At 35.8% G+C, this 20130-nt stretch overlaps 1 protein-coding gene across 4 annotated transcripts in view; it reads left to right on the top strand.

Moving 5' to 3' along the window:
* Positions 1–20130, top strand: part of LOC145256456 (ectonucleoside triphosphate diphosphohydrolase 5-like) — a 110832-nt gene that overhangs the window by 58072 nt on the left and 32630 nt on the right. For all 4 annotated transcript variants that reach the window (XR_013863993.1, XR_013863994.1, XM_080115382.1 and 1 more), the window contains exons 5-7: positions 6394–6469; positions 12241–12276; positions 17873–17958. Coding sequence is in view for 2 of the 4 variants with exons in the window: in XM_080115382.1 (XP_079971508.1) it covers positions 6394–6469; positions 12241–12276; positions 17873–17958 (198 nt within the window). In the remaining 2 variants the exon portion in view is untranslated. The remainder of the gene's footprint in view (positions 1–6393; positions 6470–12240; positions 12277–17872; positions 17959–20130) is intronic.

The raw sequence follows: 20130 nt of genomic DNA, 5'->3' as shown, positions 1-20130 counted from the left end.
CCAGAATTCTTGAATACTGGTACCACAGAAGCAGTTTTCCAACAGCTCGGAAAGCAAGATTCATTAAGGCATTTAGGTTTAGGCACAGATAAAGAGTGTGGGAAATTATTGATAGTGGTTTTGGCTAATGAGTGTTTTTCGTGAAAGTTTGGTGAGGGGGGACAATGGATTGAAGCTCAGTTGAGCACTTGCCAGGAAAATAACGATAAAGAAGAAACAGGCTCGCAACGTCTCCTCTGTGGGAAAGAGGTTGTAGAGAAGAGAAAAGGGAATCCCTCACTAAGCTACGAAGTCTATTTTGAACTCTGTCAAGGCAGGATAAGCTGCTTCTAACAGTTCCTGCCCAGATATGGCAACAGTATTCCCTCATTGGTCGTACCTGGCTTTTATATAGCTGGAGAATTGTATCAGGAGTGAGATATCTACTGGAGCGGTAGAAGGATCCCACCATTTTTCCAGCGACCTTGACAATGGATTTGATATACATGTTTCCTTTCAGGTCAGGAGTAAAGGTCAAACCCAGAAGCTTGTCAAAAAATGAAGCCTCCCTAAGACAAGAGCCATTCATTTCAACTGATGCCGGCCCTGTCGGTGGGGCATTAGAATATGCCGACTGCCCCCCTGCAGAGGGTAAAAGTCCCTCAATGGGGGTCCTGGATATGACCTTAAACTATATCCAGTGGTGAGGCCCCAGCTTGTGGGCTTTGGGGAGTGTGGAGCCACCCTTTAATTACCATTGCTCCCAGGTCCACTCTGACCCAGAGTGGTAGTACCTGTTAGGGTTCCAACTATGGGTTAAATAGAAACCAACGTGAAAACAACAAATATACTCTATTAGAAAAATTTTTCTTCAAAATCTTTGGATTCGGCATTAAATAACCCGAAAAGGGTTGATATGCCGTAAAACAAAAACAACCAACCAAATCAACTGATGCCAGATTTGCATCAGAGCGTAGATGATGTAGAGATAGAAGCTTTGTTTTAGATGCATTAAAAGTAACCAGCCACATCTTTTCACATGGTACCACATGCTCAAGATCAGAGGAGAGAGTCAGAGAGAACTTGATTGTTCCAATATTTTTCCTGTTTCCGATACAATAACCAATTCTGTTCTAAATTACTGATTCCGATACAATTATGGATTCCAATTCTGGTTCTTAAAATTTTTTAAATATCAAATTTATTTTTAAATTTTTTTTTTTTTTCGGGGGGGGGGGGGGGGGTCCAGTTACTGCAAAATTCATGAAAAATGAGCAAATATTTTCCCAAACGTGCATGTGGGGGGATGATCTTTAATTTTAGTGATACTTTAAAATCAATAAATATTAAGCATTTCATCAGTACTACGAGCCATGGAAAATTAAGTTTAAAAAAAAAAAAAAAGCAATAAAAAGAATCAGTTTTTGGCATTGGAGTATAGGCGTAAATTTTTGACATTCCAATACAGATTCCAATACCCTCAAAAGTTCTGATTTTTCTGATTCCCAATTCTGATTCCAATTCTCACCAATTTGAAAAATAAATACAGATCCAGAATTTCTTCAGATAGTGACTTCCATGTATGTTTAGCAGCAATATCACTAAGAGTTTTTTTTTTTTTTACATGGGGTCACTACTTATCAAGGCCCAGAGGCCACTCGAGGATAAGGGTTGATGGGTCATTATCATTGTGATTTTAGCGTAGTAAACATTAGTGGCAATTTTATAACTTGGATTACTTAGGGGGACGGTTCAATAAGAACTTGTTCACGTTGGACTTCTCACTAAGTTTGTATTTGAAAAATCTCATTTATTTGAATACTTATGTTGGAAATAAGCTTGAAACCAGTTTTATTGCGTTAATGCAAACAATTTATGTATAAACTTCATAAACTTTTCTACGGACAAATTTATCTTTAGTTGACCTTTGACAACTAAATATTTTCGTTTACTAGCCAAATAGAAAAGTTACTAGCCAAACTCATATGATTTTTAGAATATGACGTCTTCGTTCTGTGACGAGTATGTACATTATGAAGACTTTTCTGTGTTTTTTTTTTTTTAAATAAGTGTAATTTCTAAATATACGACAAATTTTATATTGATACTTGAACGTATAAACATTCTAATTTCTTCAAACGTTTTACTAAACAGCCTTCGTTAAAAAAAAGTAGTATCTTGTTCTATTAAACTAATTTAACTTTGTTCGTTTTATTAAAAAAAAAAAAAGTAGTATCTTGTTCTATTACACTAATTTAACTTTGTTCGTTTTATTAAAAAAGTTGAAAAGATATTCTTCACTCAGTAGTGAACTTTGAAAGAAACACAATCGCCAAAAGATAAGCGTTTCATTATTTCTAGTCGCCACTTTAAAAAATCATTTGCAAATGCGACTCTTTCACTCGCAATGTCGAGGCCGGTTTTATAAGGGGTCCCTAAGAGAAAACCTGAAATATAAAAGGGGTCCACAAGTCAAAAAGTTTGAAAATCTCTAATTTTAGTCGTGTAGACATTTATAAGCAGAAGATTAATTTAAGTAATCTATTTAACGAGCAAAGTAATCCAACATGACAGAAGTCTGTCTGTTTAAAATGTATGTATGTATGTATGTATGTATGTATGTTTGGGGTGGAGAGGGCTCCCGTAAGCCGTGGTGAAGGCAACCTTTCTAGGAGAAGCAAATCTCTGATTTAAAAAACCATAAGCTGTAGACCAGTACCCGCATTAAGCTGGCCTGCAGTTTAACTTGTTGCTGGCTATCTTGCTCTTGCTTGTTGCTGGATCTCAACATTCTGAACCGAGAGAGAAAGACTTAGCTGTCGTACAAAGCTAAGACTCTGTAACATCATCTGTGTATAGATACTCCCTCAGGAGTTTGTCTATAAAAATGGTCCTGTAGCGATGGAAGTCATTTTTGGGCTCATGGATTATAAGTGTCTGAGGGAGTGTCACTCGTCTGACAAGACGTTGCAATCATCATGGATGTATGTATGTATGTATGCCTAAAACTTTCGACAGTGGCGACAGATTTTCGCAAGATCGGTATCATTTTGAAGCTCGATCTCTCGGACGACAGATATTGAAAAATTGGCCCAAAACATTAATTCCTTCACCCTCAACTCGGCAATTTTCTACATAATGGACGAGGAAAGGAGTCTAGCTTGCATAGTAGATGAGAAAGATAATATTTAATTGACAATAAAGTTAATTTATTACAATAACAGATAATAGGAAATGGAAGTCATTTATTAAGACAATAAAGAAAAGACAAGGGAGGTAATTTATTAAGACAACTAGATAAGAAAGGGAGGTAATTTATTAAGACAACTAGATAAGAAAGGGAGGTAATTTATAAAGACAACTAAATAAGAAAGGGAAGTAATTTATTAAGACAACTAAATAAGATAGGGAGGTAATTTATTAAGACAACTAGATAAGAAAGGGAGGTGATTTATAAAGACAACTAAATAAGAAAGGGAGGTAATTTATTAAGACAACTAGATGAGAAAGGGAGGTAATTTATTAAGACAACTAGATAAGATAGGGAGGTAATTTATAAAGACAACTACATAAGAAAGGGAGGTAATTTATAAAGACCACTAAATAAGAAAGGGAGGTAATTTATAAAGACCACTAAATAAGAAAGGGAGGTAATTTATTAAGACAACTAGATAAGATAGGGAGGTAATTTATTAAGACAACTACATAAGAAAGGGAGGTAATTTATAAAGACCACTAAATAAGAAAGGGAGGTAATTTATAAAGACAACTAAAAAAGAAAGGGAGGTAATTTATTAAGACAACTAGATGAGAAAGGGAGGTAATTTATTAAGACAACTAGATAAGATAGGGAGGTAATTTATTAAGACGACTAGATAAGAAAGGGAGGTAATTTATAAAGACAACTAGATGAGAAAGGGAGGCAATTTATTAAGATAACTAGATAAGATAGGGAGGTAATTTATTAAGACAACTAGATAAGAAAGGGGGTAATTTATTAAGACAACTAGATAAGAAAGGAGGGTAATTTATTAAGACAACTAGATAAGAAAGGGAGGTAATTTATTAAGAAAACTAAATAAGAAAGGAAGGTAATTTATTAAGACAACTAGATAAGATAGGGAGGTAATTTATTAAGACAACTAAATAAGAAAGGGAGGTAATTTATTAAGACAACTAGATAAGAAAGGGAGGTAATTTATTAAGATTAAACAAGGAAATTAATTTATCAAGATAATAAATAATAGAAAAAAGATAACGCAGGCCAACAAAATGGTGTCTGGATTTCTGCAACTGATTTATGGTAGTTTTGCATTGCTGTATCTGGAAAAGACATCCGTTTTTCTCCATCAGTTGCTAAGTTGATATGAAAAAAAAAAAAAAAATTAATTCTGTGACAAAATTGATTAAATTTATCATTATTAGCTGACTTTTGTCAACACACATCATCCTAAATATGTTTTTAAGAGATAAAATTTTTTTGCCAACAACATATATTAAGTACCTGACTGAAATATCGATTACTGTAAAGTGAATGGTTGACATTAATAAAGGTAAATACACGTAAATTACATGTTTCTTCACCATTGTTCACATTTCAGGGCTTGAACTTCTGTTTCTTCAAACTCCTGGAATGCTCAGCAGCAAGGAGGTCTCTGTTCAGATTTCAACAGTAGTCAGCTATCATAACTGTGTCCCCAGCGACTCTGATACCTGCTCTTCGTCTCTTTCAGGTCCTGATGGAATCTCTCCTCCTGCTTGTCACTCATTGAACGCAGTTTCTCAGGAAACTGGGTCATTTGTGAAAATAGGTAGTGAATCTTGATACTCATGTTGAAGCCCAAGTTTCTGAAAACAGTCATCATGTTGTTGACAAGTTCTGCGTTGTTTCTGGCCTTATTTTTGTCAAGAATGTTCTTCATTATCAGAACAAATGCTCCCCCCCCCACGCTCCCAGTTTCACTTCATTCATTGAGTTTTCAAATGGTTCTCTGATGAGCTTCTGGATCTGAGGACCATCAAAGATGACAGTTTTTTTCAACTTCTTCATCGTCAATCCTGGAAAAGCCTGGAACAAGTAAGTGAAGCAGTCACCGTCCTTGTTCCGAGTCTTGGTGTACTGCTTAATGTGCACCTTGATTAAGTCAAGCTTGATGAGCAGCGATGGGAGGAGTATCCTGTCTCTATCCACCAAAAAATTGTTGATGACATTCTTTTCTTTGCAAGGCACCAATTTCTCCCATACAAGTCAGTCCTTTTTCTGAATAATGCTGAACACGGGGCCGCACCAACTTTTGGAAAATTTTGAGGTTTTATGACTTCAAACTGATCCTTTTTAAACATAATTGCCCAGATCCGTTGGACCTGAATATTTCCTGATATTAAAATAATCATTTCTAATCAAAATTTGATACGGGATTTTACCCCCACCAACTTCTTCTAAAATCCTCCACACGTGCATACCAAAAAACATGAAAACGACATGTGGATATAGCTAAAAAAATGATTAAGCAAAACCGATGATATTTTTGGATTCAGCGTTTCAGATTCGTCCCAAAGCAGACAACAAATTTGTTGTTGACCAATGTAATTAAGATAAGCAAGGGAGGTAATTTATTTTATTAAGATAAACAAGAGAGGTAATGTATTAAGATAAACAAGGGAGGTAATGTATTAAGATAACACTAGACAAGGAAGTTTATTGCAAGAAAAAATTCTCTTTAGGCATAAAAAAAATGTTATTTTTGTTAAATATTATCATATGAGAAATCATTTCAAGTTAAAATCCATTGAGAAATACACATTTTGTATTGAGAAATTCACATTTTGTATTGAGAAATACACATTTTAAATATATAAACATTAGGGAAAGAATAACAAGTTATCATAACTGGCCATCTCATTTGAGCTATATTGGACAACTTTAACTAATGTTTACATTTTTGAAGTTTGTATTTTTCAATAAAAAATGTATACTTCTCGCTATATTTTAACTCAAAAGGATTCGTCATATAATAATATTTAACAAAAACAAAATTTTGTTTTTTTCGTTATAATAGAAAAATTTTAAATAATACGAGCATGTCGGCAAGTTGAAATGAACAATTTGTATTCTCAACTTGCCGACATATTTCTGTACACGCCATTTATCCATCCAAAGATTTTATTTATTATAAACCATCGTGGGTGTATGATTATCATTTTCTGTTAATTTCAATGTTATGTGATTAGTAGTTTAAGAGTTTATCAGTTAAATATTTGCAGACATACCCCCCCCCCCCACACACATTATTGTCCTCAGACAATTAGTTTCCGGACTATTTCTTCAATTAATAATTAAAATTGCTCTTTCCCCCCACTTCTCAATTCATTCTCTATGATTAGAATTGATAGTTTGGCTTTTGTTTTTGACAGGTCCGTGAGCTTTTCCGCACATATCCATTTAAGATGGTCGATAACAGTATTGAAATTATGAGTGGCATGGATGAAGGTGAGTAAGCAACTGATTCATTATTTTTGAGTTCAAAAAAATATCTTTTTTAAAATTGATGTTGCTTATTCGGATGCGGGAGGAGATGAGGTATTAGATATAGATCAATTAGGGTTTAAAGAACCCAGCATATAAGGCAGCCATTCTCAACCTTTCTTCCGTCATTGACCCCTCGGCTTTATGCATTTCTCCATTTACTCCCTAATCCTATACAAAAAACAAAATTCATAGCCATCATAAAGTGACAGAAAAACAAAAAATTAAAAAATAATCTTTTTATTGTTTAGGACATTAAGTTTTGTATAAAAATAGTATTAGACATTTGTATCTATTTGTTTCATTATGTAATTTGGTGGGAATTTTTGAAGATTTGTAAAACTATTCATTTTTGGAAAGTTTATTGTCTAAGGAATCAGAAATATTGATTTTCTGATTTCTTAGACAATAACCTTTCCAAAAATGTATAGTTTTGCAAATCTTCAAAAAATTCTCACAAAAGTTAAAATCAGGACAAAAGGAACCTGACTAATCACAAAAATTAAACCCTTTCTAAAAAGAAAATTATGAAGTTGTATTATGTTTCTTAGACATGAGACAATCTGAAAAAAAAAAAAACAAGTGAAGCATGCATGGTCCCCTGTGAGTGCACAGTGAATGAGGCATAAAAAAAATGACTAAGTTCAGCATTTGCCCCCACCTCCTTTAGCCCCAAAAGTCCCCAGGGGATATAAAATCCTGCTGAAAATGAACAAGCGTTACAGTTTTAGGCCTTAACATATGTAAATTTGAATTCTGTACCATGCAAAAAAAGAAATGACTAATCCATCATCCCTCCCTCTATTTAGCCCCAAAAGTCCTCAAGGCCTTTAAATATTTAAATTTGAGTTCAGCACCATGTAAAACTGCTAATAAATAGACATACACAGAAAATTTTGGACAAATATAGTAAAACAGTCCCCAAAATGGAGTGTTTTTATTCGCCCTAAAAGAGTCCCTGGGGCACACCCAAGAGTTATCGCAAAGTATAGAAAAAATAAAATTAGATAGAAATCAGTTAGTTACAACTTTTCAGAAAGTTTTATAAAAATCCAAGACATCGATTTTTTTTTAATAAGCACAAAAGTGTCAATTTTAGCCATTTTTACCTGAAAGGCATCTCTAGAGAGGCAACCGGAGTTTTCCTGGTAAATCTCTTCTGTTACATTTTTACTCACATCATGTTTAATGTTTGTGCAAAATTTCAAAAAATTCCAAGGCATAGTTATTGAGAAAAGTGCGGACAAACAAACAGATGAAAGGGCAAGGGTAAATTGATAAAGTGATAATTTAATAATAATATTTGTCAGGGGACAAATAAATATTATTATTAAATTATCACTCTATATCTGTGCCTAAATCAAAAACGTGGATTCCATGAACAAAGCTTCTTTCTTAGAACTGCACGCCTGTGGAACTCTGTTCCGTCTGCCTGCTTCCCACCTGACTACAACTTGGATGTCTTCAAGTCTAACGTTAACAAATTCCTAATGAACGGCCCCCTTAAGTAAACATTTCATCAAATCTCCACACTAACGTAATGTACTTGCAATAACCCTTATCCCTGAGTGGCTTCCGGGCCTTGATAAGTGGTGATCACTGTGTAAAAAAAAAAGATAAAAAAAGATACTTCGATTATTTACCCCTGACTTTATAATTTTTTACCCTCTAGATGTAAATTTACCCCTTGTTGAGAACCTCTGATATAAGAGAAACAAGAGGAACAGCTTTTGGTTGACACTGGCTTAACCTTGACCTTCGCACATGCACATGATATTCCATAAACAAACATAAAAAATATGGGTTATTTAGTTTTTTTACAGTAAGATTTATTTTTTAATGTAGGCTGTGTTTTTTAATTTTTATTTACAAAACTTGTAAGCAAAACTATTTAAAACAAAACTTTTACATAAACAAATGAGGGATAATTATTTTACATTTTAATAGTCATGTCATTTTTATTTTTTAAAGTTAAAAAAGCAAACCTAGTTATATAATTTTTTGGTAGGCATTTTAATTTTTAAATATGAAAAAACCTGAGTTATATTATTCCAAAATATTTTGTAGGTAACAGGATTTTCCTTAGATTAAAAACTAATGTTAGAATAGAGTATTTAGAAGCAGATCTTGTTTGACTGAAGACAGGAAATATAACTATCCTAAATTTTCAATTCTGATATTGAATTTTAATGCAGTGAAAATATTATAATAATAATAGAGAGAGAGAGAGAGAGAGAGAGAGAGAGAGAGAGAGAGAGAGAGAGAGAGAGAGAGGGAGGGAGAGAGAGAGAGAGAGTAAAGTCAGAAGAGAGAAAAAGAGACAGAAGAAGAGAGGAAAATAGAGATAAAGATAGTGAGAGCGAAGCTGATATAGCAAATAGAAAGAATATTTTTTAATTGTATCTTTTTTTAAAACAAGATGGCTGCAACGGGGCTACTTGTACCGGAAAAATATCCAGTAAATAAAACGTTGTTTAGTAAATCGTTATGTCTTTTGCATTTCCATGCACCAAAAATGGATATAAATATCACTAAAACATCCGCTGGGTCATCAGCTTCATTTCAGTACCTAACTTGCCTGGATGGGTTTCCTGTAGGCTAAGATAAACCGCGTCACACACACACACACACAGTAAGAAAATTTATAAGATTTAACTGGCTTTGCAAACTCACTTTTTGTCCCTCTCCCTCCTCCTACTCTTATTTTATACACTATTTTTCACTCTCGCATCTGCCACTCTTTCTGTTTCTATTTATAAACAACCACACATAATAAAGCTAACAGAAAAACAGAAAATTGAAATAGTCTATCATAAACGATAGGGCATATCACCACATGTAATAATACTATAGAACATGAAAGAAAAAAGATAGAAAGGTGAAAAGCAAGAAGGTGATAAAAAGAGTAGTTATCAATGGGCAGAAATCAGAAGCTCATAGTATCCATCAAAGTTCCATCCTGGGCCCAACTCTCTTCCTGATCTTCATCAATGATCCTCAAATCATATTCTTAGATCATTTTTAGACATTTCTGCAGATGACACCACAAACTATGGCAACACTTCAAAGACCACCAATGACCAAGATTGTTCTGATTCTTCCTCTTCTAATCTTGTGCAATGGGGGAAAAGGTGGCTAATAAATTTAAATGCAGCTCAAATCAAGCTTCTCTCTTTTCATCGTAATTGTTCTGACCTTCATCATGCCTCAATTGAAATGAATGACTCATCTTGAGGAAGCTCCACGTCTTGACAAACTTCTGGGATTGACCTTCACTCCTGGTCTGAAAAGGAACACATACATCAAATCTGTTGCCAAGATCGTTGGAAAAATAGTTGGATCATTCTACTGCTCCAGTACGTATCTCACTGCTGATGCAATCCTCTATCTGTGTAAGAGCCAAGTACGTCCTAAAATGAAATACTGTTGCCACATCTGGGCAGGAAGTGTTCGGTGCGCCCTATCTTGCCTTGATAAAGTCCAAAAGTGGCTTTGAAACCTAGTAGATAATGTCCTTTTCTCTTCCCTGTAACCTCTGTCTCTGCTCTATTATTATTTTCATGGCAAGAGCTTGTCTGAGCTCCAATCTATGTTCCCCCTCTTGTTAAACTTTTACAAAAAACACTCAACTAGTTACAACCACTATCAACGATTTCCCCCACTCTCTATCTGTGCCTAAATCTAAACGCAGATTCCATGAACAAAGCTTCTTTTCTAGAACTGCCCATCTGTGGAACACTGTTCTGCTGGCCTGATTCCCAAGCGACCACAGTGAGGTAGCCTTCAAGTCTAATGCAAACAAATTCTTGTTGAACCTTCTCCTGAAATAATCAAATTCTACCCAATTTACACCATTAACGATTACTATTAGTTTGGGAAGAAAGTTCTTGCGGAATTTTTAATTGTGATTTCGAATGATGTATTTTCAAAAAAGTTTTCTTTATAATAACTTTACTTTATATATATCATTTTAAAGAACTTTTTTTGCTCTATCTAATCGTTTAAATAACAATCGTTTTAAAACAATTATGTTTTCTTTTCAGAATGTTGTATACAAGATGGAAAAAAGCAAATCCGCACAATTTTCTTATCTCAATTCAAGCTAGGCTGAAAAGCTGCAGAAACAGCTCATGATATCAATGAAGCGTTTGGCTCAGGAACCACTACTGAGTGACAGCATAATGGTGGTTTAAGAAATTTCGTGGTGGTGATGAGAGTAGTGGTCGACCATCGAATGTTGACAACAATCCGTTAAGAGCCTTAGTCGAAGACAATCCATGCACAACTGTCCGAGAACTTTCTTCTGAATTAGATGTAATGTATACGACGATTTCCAACCATTTGAGAGAAATTTAAAAGACAAAAAGACTTGATAAATGAGTGACTCATGAATTGAACGACAACCAAAAGAAACGTCGCTATGAAATGTCATCTTCCCTTCTTTCCACAACAAGAATGACCCGTTTCTCGATCGGGTTGTGACTTGTGATGAAAAGTGGGTTCTTTACGACAACTGGCGATGCTCAGCTCAATAGGTAGATGCCGACGAAGCTCCACGACACTTCCCGAAACCTGGGAAGCTTTTTGAATGCATGCGAAACTATTACTGCTGAATCATTACGACGGAGAAATACTGTCAACAAATGGATGAAATGCATCAGAAACTTCGACAACAACACCCAGCATTAGTCAACAGAAAAGGCCCAATTCTCCTCCATGACAATGCCCAATTGCACGTTGCTAAACCTCCTGCAGAAGTTGAACGAATTGGGCGATGAGATTCTGCCTCATCCGCCATACTCTCCAGATGTCTCACCTACCGACTACCACTTTTTCAAGCATCGCAACAACTTTCTGTGTGAGAAATGATTAAAAAACCTAAGTGATATCACAAACGCTTTCAGCGACTTCATCGCCACCAGAACACAAGATTTTTACATTACTGGCATAAATACACTTGTTTGCTGATGTTGATGGTGCTTATTTCAATCAATAAATTTTTGTTTGAGCCAAAATATATTGATCTGAATTTAAAAGTTAAAAACAGCAAAACTTTCTTGTCAACCTGATACTCTACTACCTCACATTCATTAACTCATGTCCTCTAGTAGCTTTTGGACATTGATAAGTGGTGACTTTCTTGTAAAAAACAAAAAAAGAAAGACTAATTTTGGATTTTATCTTTTTATTTAAAAAAAAATTAAACTGGCTTTGAAGTGCTCGTCTGAGCTCCAATCTCTCGTCCCCCCTCGCCAATCTTTCACGAGAAACACCCGTCTGGCTGAAACTGCTGTCAATAATTTTTCCACTCTTTATCTGTGCCTAAATCCAAACGTAGATTCCATGAACAGAGCGTCTTTCTCAGAAGTGCACGACTGTGGAACTCTCTTCCGTTTGCCTGTTTCCCACCTGACTACAACTTGGATGTCTTCAAATCCAACATAAACAAATTCCTGACAAACCGCCCCCTTAAGTAAGACACTCAATCAAATCTCCAATACTAATGATTACTACAATACTATCTCATTGATTACTGTACACGCAATAACCCTTATCCCTGAGTGGCGTCCAGGCCTTGATAAGTGGTGACCCCCATATATAAAAAAAAAAAATTAATTTTTTTCCTGATTGAAAAAGTTTAAACCAAGCCAAATGGGTAACTTAATAGGTCACACCTGTTCTACTGTATCTTTAGTGACAAAGTTTTTAATTTCTGAAATTTCTTTCCTTTGCAGGTGTGTTCAGCTGGATCACAGTTAATTATATGCTTGGTGAGTGATTTTTATTTTCTTTTTCTTTGTTTTCAAAATAGTTTTTGGGGCTTCTGTAGATTAGTGATGTTTGAAATCAACACACTTCATATTTTAATTAATTGTAATTCATTATTGAGATGAGTATTATTTATTAATTTTGTTGCGGACTATTATCCTCGTCTTTATTAGTTGTTGTTTCACAACGTTTCGGCCAACTATTCCTCTGGCCTTCTTCAGGTAGTAACTGCGACGGGATAGGAACTCTGAATCTCCTAATTGCATTCTCAGCAATTACTGCCTTCCATAGTTGTCGTCGTCTCACCATATTTTGGCCAAGTAAGCCTCTGGCTGGCTTTGGGTAGGATTGAAACCATTATCTTCAGACAATTCTCACCTGGAACCGTAAAGATTCATTCCTATCCCGTCGCGGGTACCACCTGATGAAGGCCAGAGGAATAGTTGGCTGAAACGTCGTTAAACAACAACTAAGAAAGACAAGGATAATAGTCCGCAATAAATAAATTAATAAATAATACTCATAAGACTCTGCTGGTCTGTCATGCTTCAGCCTGAAATGGCCTCTCCAACAATCTGTCATGCTTCAATTAGACAGCCTGAGATGTATGTAATACCACATAATATCACAGAGAAATGTGTGGAATGCTTCAGACTGCTTTTGGACCATCTTGCATGAATCGAGCATCAATTTTTGAGTGGCATAAGAGATTCAAGGTAGGCAGAGAGTCTATGAGGGATGATGTGAGGTGTGGGAGAAGTAAGGAAATCAGAACATCAAAGTTGATTGGCCAAATAAAGAATTAAATGAATAAGGACTATTGTGTGTTTATAGAGACAATAAGTGCACAGTTTGATGTCAGTGTGGGAACTGTACACACAATTATTCGTGAGGAACAGAAAATGTGGAAGATTTGCGTGAAGTTTGTCTCAAAGGTGCTCGTAGTCAGTTTGGAATGGCGTCTCCAACAATCTTTCACACTTCATCCTGTTTGCTGGTCTGTCACACTGCAGTTAGATATGGTGTCTATGCCGATCTATCATACTTCATCCTAAAACAATGTTTCACCCTGAAATGGGTTTTTGTTGATCTGTCATACTTTAGTTAGACATGGTGTCTCTGCCGGTCTGTCATGCTTCAGCCTGAAATGGCCTCTCTGACAATCTGTCATACTTCAATGTCCACATCAGTCTCTGTAATCCCACATACCAACCTGCTCAATAATAAAGGCGACCTCGATGTTGTTTCTATGGTATTTTCTCCATCTGGCCACGTTATTATCTCTCACATTGGCATCTGTGGAGGAAGGGCACACATATTCACAAGTATAAAAATATAAAACAAAACAAAACACAAACTCTGATAAGAATTTAATCAATTTCACTCTGGGTGCATGTGTGACACCATCGACAAGTTCGTTATTTCTTGGGTAGGATACTGTACAAGTACCTTATCTTTAAAAATGAAACTACTTGATACTCTTATGTAATTTTCTGTTGTGCTAACTTTTCTGTATGTCACAGATAAGAGTTTGTTTTTTCATCTGGGTGCTATAGTGAAGAAGCACCTTATTTCCTATTTAAAAGTCACACTACTCGAATGTAGAGCGTGATTTTTGGTTTTAATAACTTTTATGTACGTCACAGGTAGGATATTCTTTGTTTTTTCATATGAGTACTATACTGCTCAAGTAGCTTATTTCTTGGGTAAAATACTGTACAAGTAGCTTATTTCTGTTTAGGCTGTGTTTGTCAATTGATATCAGCTCATCTTGATTTACTTTGGTCGTGATAGAAATTTGCAAAATAGTTTCGCCCCACCAACATTGAAACCCAATAACATCCAACTCTAACCAGAAGACCTTCAGACAGTTTGGCAGCATGATCCTAGGAAATATTCAAAATAGAGACAAGGAAAGTCTGTCCTCGAGAGAATCACCGAAAATTACGACAATTAGTGTGAACAACTCTAATGAGAAGTCTGAACAACAGATTCTCAAAAAGAGATAAAATATTTAAACTTTAGTTCAAACATTCTGAGTTTCCTTAAATGATTGTTTTACATCTTTTGATGGTTCAAGCAGTTCTGTCATTGTTAACACTGGAAAATGTAAATTTATGTCATAACCTACAATTGTCCCTAACTGACAACTGTTCTGAACTATTGCAAAGCCAAGACTCTCCATCGCTGTCAAGAACTGTCGAAAAACCCAAGGTCACACCGAAATCTGCCCATAAACTTACTCTAATGTTCAGGTCTTTTGTTTGCTACAGCTTGATCAACAATCCTATCTAGTTTCCTATTGTGTTCCTTTATGAACCACTTCCTATTTATTGTTCTGCTGCCAAACCTGTTTTCTCTTTCTTTTGTCATACTTTGTTTTTTCTTTCTTCTCTACTTTCTAATAGTTAGGAGGGGGACTCCGCTAGTATCACGTCTTTACCAATCTGTCATGCCTAAGTTTGAAATAAAAAAATGTTGAATAAATTATATAATTACTAGCATGGATACCCAGTGTTGCTCAGGTGGAGAAAGTGGTATAATAAGGATACTGAGCAACCCCATATAAAAAAAATTAAAAAATAAAAACAACTTTTGTTTCAATCAATATAGCAGCGGTTACCCGTGTGAGTGCAAAAAAAAAAAAAAATTTAACTGCAGTAGGTAGTCTTGAACCTGTAATGCGAAAGAGACGAAAAAAGCTAATGCGCTGTCACAGCAAAGACTATTTATGACGTCATGATGGGTCGAAATAACGTTTTTTAACATTGTACATTGAGATTGCAATTTGAAAAAATGTTGCCGCACAAAGTGACCCTTCCTTGCAAGAAACGGCTCAGTTCATCCAGACAGAATCAATCTTTTTAACCAATTTTTACATAGTTTTTGTCCGAGAGATTGATCTTTCTAATGATACCAATGTACCAATGTTGTTATGGTCAGATGCATCTTTAGAAAGTTTTTGGTGGACATACAAACACACAAAGAGAGAGAGACACACACACACACACACACACACGCACACGCACACGCACACAAACTAACACACATTTTCCCTTTTATATAATAGACTAGCCTGGAAGTTCGGCATTGCCTGGGTGTTTGGATGTGTGTGTTGAGCAGAAAAAAACCCCAAAAAATGGTAGTAGGCAGGCAGGCTCGAACCCGTGACGTGAAGGCGGAAAAGATGTGATGTCTTGCCCCTACTCCATGATCGACCGGAAGTCAGAATGTTGAAATTAGTAAAGTCATTCCAACCAATACTATGACATGCAAAAATAGCAACGCGAATAAAAAAAAACAAGCCTCTTTGTAGAAAACTGCCCAGTTGAGGGTAAAGAAATTAATGTTTTTTGCCAATTTTTCGATATTTGTCATCTGAAGGGTTAAGCTTTCAAACGATACCAATCTCGTGAAAATCCATTGCCTCTGTTGAAAGTTTTAGACACTTATACATATATACATACATTTAAACAGACAGGTGAGATTTGTATTATAGACTAGCGTGGGTGCCTGGCATTGCCCAGGTGTTTAGAGGTGTGTGTTGAGGAAAAAAAAGTTGTAGTAGGCAAATAGGCTCGAACCCAAAGCCTTGACGTGAAGGTTGAAAAGAAAGAGAAAAAACCCTGACATCTTACTGCTCGGCCACGACAGGAACTGAAAAGCGTTCTAATTTTACGATTAAAAACATCACGCGACTAACTTTGGCTGCAAGCCAGTTTTCCCCAAGCTCCCCATAAAAGGGGGGAGTGTCCAAATGAATAGCAATTGTCTGATATAAGGGGTTTCCTCTGCATTGATCAAAGTTAATTGCTTTTCGGGACCTCCCAGCACGAGTGCCAGGGAGGTTCGTTTTCTACGGATCCAGTTTCACTTATATACAGAAAAGCCAAACATACATGAAATATAAGAAATCACGAAAATAGTGTGTAAAACTCGCGCATATTAAAGATACACCTGACCTCGTTTCGTGAATTGTAGATATTATAATCTAGGAAGCATATAAAAAGTTTTAAGAAATAGTGACCCTCCCCGAGCGACCCCCCCCCCCCTCCCAAAAGCCTTTGACGGACATACACAAAAAATGCATACATATACTAACACACATTTTGTCTTTTATATATGCAGACTAGTGGGGTGCCCGGCATTGCCCGGGTGTTTGTAGGTGTAAAAGAAAATAAAAAGGAGAAAGTTTTGGTAGGGAGGTAGGCTCAAACCCGAAGCCTTGACACAAAGGTGAAAAAGAAAGGGAAAAAACCCTGACATCTTACCGCTCGGCCACAATGGGACAGGAAGTCGAGAGAGTTATAATTTAATGATTAAAAAGTTAAGTGACATGTGCGTAAATTTAATGAGGTCAAATATCACGCAATATGGAGAGACTTAATTTGGCGGTAAGTCAGTTTTCTCCCAAGATGTTGTTGGGGAAAACCGCTCCCCATAAAAAGGGGAGTGTCCAAATGAATAGCAATTGTCTGATATGACGGGTTTTCCCGACATTGATCAAACCTCGTTGTTTTCTGAACGTCTCGGCACGAAAGGCCGAGAACGACTTCGCTTTCACAGTTTCGCTTTTTTATGCGGAAAAGCCAAAGAACACGCTGAGAGTAAAAAATATTGCGAAATGTAAAAGTTGCTGAAATAAAAGATACTGTTGGATTGTGTAGTGGACTTTCGGTCAGCGTTAAAGTTGTGGATAACTTGACAAAGACTAAAGTTACTTCTCATGAAAGAGGAGAACTATTTATGGCACAATGGGAGATTCCATTGTGCACACATGGGCCAGTCTATTCCTTGGATTGTGATTGGCTGAATCACCTGATTGGATATGCTTGTACATAAATACAAGCCTTCAGTCCAGCTCAATCTGGTGTCTGTATTGTGCATAAGCTGGATCCTTGTTAAGTGTTGCTGCTATTATTATTATTGTTGTTGTTGTGTGTTATTGACTAACACAGTTCTTTTGATTATTCTACAGATACAACTTCCTTTCGTAAATCATAGATATTACAATCTAAGGAGTATATAAAAGGTTCTAAGAAAGAATGCCCCCCCCCTCCCCAAAGGATCCCAGTGGGGGAGGGGGTACCCGGCGTTGCCTGGGTGTTTGTAGGTGTGTGTGTTTTTGGGTAAAAGAAAACAAAAATCGTTGGTTGTTTTAAAAAAAGTGAAGCCTTGACGCGCAGTTGGAAAATAATAAAGTGTGAAAAAAAAACGTGCGACGTTTAACGGCAGGTGCCCGTTTTTGACAAGTTAATGACGTCAACTTTGAGTGCGGGACAGTATTTTATTTACTGCGAGCCTGTTCGCTTCTTTTTTTATATGGAAAAGCTTAATGCACATGCGGTGATCGAAAATTGTTGAATATTTATCTTTTCAAAGTCGGGCAAATTAAATAGACAGGCGACCCCGGTTGTTAACTCGTAGATATTATAATTTAGGCGCGATATAAAAAGTTTTAAGAAGTTGTGAGGTGACCGATCGGTTCAAAAAAATCCTTTCTTGGACATACATTAAAATGCACACACGCACACACAAGCATTTTCGCTTTTATATTTATAGATAAAGAACACTGACCTTTGACTTTTATTTTTGTAGATTTGCTGACGAACAATAAGAAAACCGTTGCTGCCTTGGATTTAGGAGGTGGATCTACACAACTCACATTTGTGCCCAGTAAAGCGGTAAGCATTTTCATTTCTGGAACTTTCATTCAATTATTCAATTATTCCATTATTCCATCATTCTATTATTCCATCATTCTATTATTCCATTATTCCATCATTCTATTATTCCATTATTCCATTATTCCATTATTCCATCATTCTATTATTCCATTATTCCATTATTCCATCATTCTATTATTCCATCATTCTATTATTCCATTATTCCATCATTCTATTATTCCATTATTCAATTATTCCATTATTCCATTATTCAATTATTCCATCTATTATTCCATTATTCCATCATTCTATTATTCCATTATTCAATTATTCCATTATTCCATTATTCATTGAATGTTGCTTATAATAATGCTCATCAGCTTTTCAGTCTATAAAAACAATTTTCAAATGTCCTCTTTTTTATAATCTATATGTATAAAAGCAAAAATGTGAGTATGTATGTATGTATGTATATATGTATGTATGTTCGCTTTTTGTGTATGTCTGCAGAAGCCTTTTTTGCAGTAGGTTCTCGAGGCCGTCACTCATTCTTAAAACTTTTTATATCACATCTAAATGATAATATCTACAACTTAACAACAAGGGTCAAATGTGTATTTAATTTGCCCGAATTTTACCAGCTCGCCACATCTTTCGAAAAGGGAATGATGGAGCAGGGAAAACAGTAACTGGCTTGCCGCGCAAAACTAGGTCAAAGATCACGCCACTTCCTCGCACCTGTATATTTCACTTTATAATCCTTAACTGAACACGCTTATCAGTTCCTTTCTCCTCGTGGCCGAAATGATTAGATGGCTGGCTTTTTTTCCCTTTCACTTCCACCTTCGCGTCAAGGCTTTGGGGTTCAATCCTACCTTCCTACAAAATTTTTTTTTTTCTGTTACACCCCCAAACACCTGGCCAACGTTTTTTTTTTTAACACACACACCTCCAAACACCCGGGCAACGCCGGATACCCCCCCCTGCTAGTCTATAATAAAGTAAAGATGATTTTTACCTTGTTACTTAGGCTATTATAGATTTTTAACCAGCACTTCATATGCTAATCTCGCGTCCTATTCCTATTCAATTAGAAAACTTTCTGATGTGTGTTTCTAGAAAATATATGCACATTTTTTATCTAATAATTTCTTACAATTATTCAGGAATAGCTGCTTCTCTCAAAGAATGTGTCAGAGATTTTAACTCTCCTACAATTACTTACTCTCATGTTCCTCAAATTAATCAAGAAATTTACTTAATAGAGTTACTTATGCTGTTATTATTTCATTTTTAATTCTTACTATTGCCTACATATTACATTAGATTTTAAATATAAATAATAAAGATGTTGGGGTAGTACCCCTGTTAGATAAGAAGAGCTGTCCCCTTCTCATATAAGTCAGAAGACAGACTAGATAAGTGAAAATGAAATTAGGAAAAGGTTAGGATTGAACCCTGTAGGCAAGTGGATAATTGAAATCCTCGTGTAGCAGGTACATATCGAAAGAGATGACGGGTTCATATCGGGGGCATGTATAATGGCGATTCAGAACAGATGATGATGATAATGAGGGAGACATTCATAACAGACTGGGATGGTTCTTGTGGACTTCATATTAATACGGACTGAGAGATAAGATATGATGCAACAGTTCTTAACACAAAGTAGAGGAAACACATTATTAGTGGGGAGGACACATAATACTTGGAAGGGTTATACAAGAGTTCGTTTATAGATGAATATACAAAACGCCTTTTCACGACACGAAAGACAACAGTTACAAAATATAGATGATTTCTTTATTCATCTGTCGGCCGATCGATGAAGTCAGGAATTCAAGCCTTTTCAACTACATGGTCCACTCTTCTGGCTTCGTCTCTAAGAGATACCCACTCTCCAACTGACTCTATCACTGTGTTTGATCTGCTCCGATTATCTGATCCTAATCAACTTCCTAACTTCAAACGCTCAATTCATATATTGAGAAATCTCCTTTGTTTATGACGTCAGAAGTGTGGTTCCAAACGTGACTAACTTTCATGTGGATTTACATATGTCTGTCCAAACACACTTTTGGTGAACAAAGAATTCTCACTTCTAATTGTTTTATATCTAACCTATTTTTAAACAATATTTTTTTACTTGCATTGTCCATTCTGTTAACTGACATATTTAATACCCAGTTA

Source organism: Euprymna scolopes, chromosome 32 (assembly GCF_053919585.1).
Source record: "Euprymna scolopes isolate OS-2025 chromosome 32, ASM5391958v1, whole genome shotgun sequence".
NCBI classification, from domain to species: Eukaryota; Metazoa; Mollusca; class Cephalopoda; order Sepiida; family Sepiolidae; genus Euprymna; species Euprymna scolopes.
Note: the sequence above shows the minus strand (reverse complement) of the source record. Positions and strands in the feature narration are given on the sequence as shown.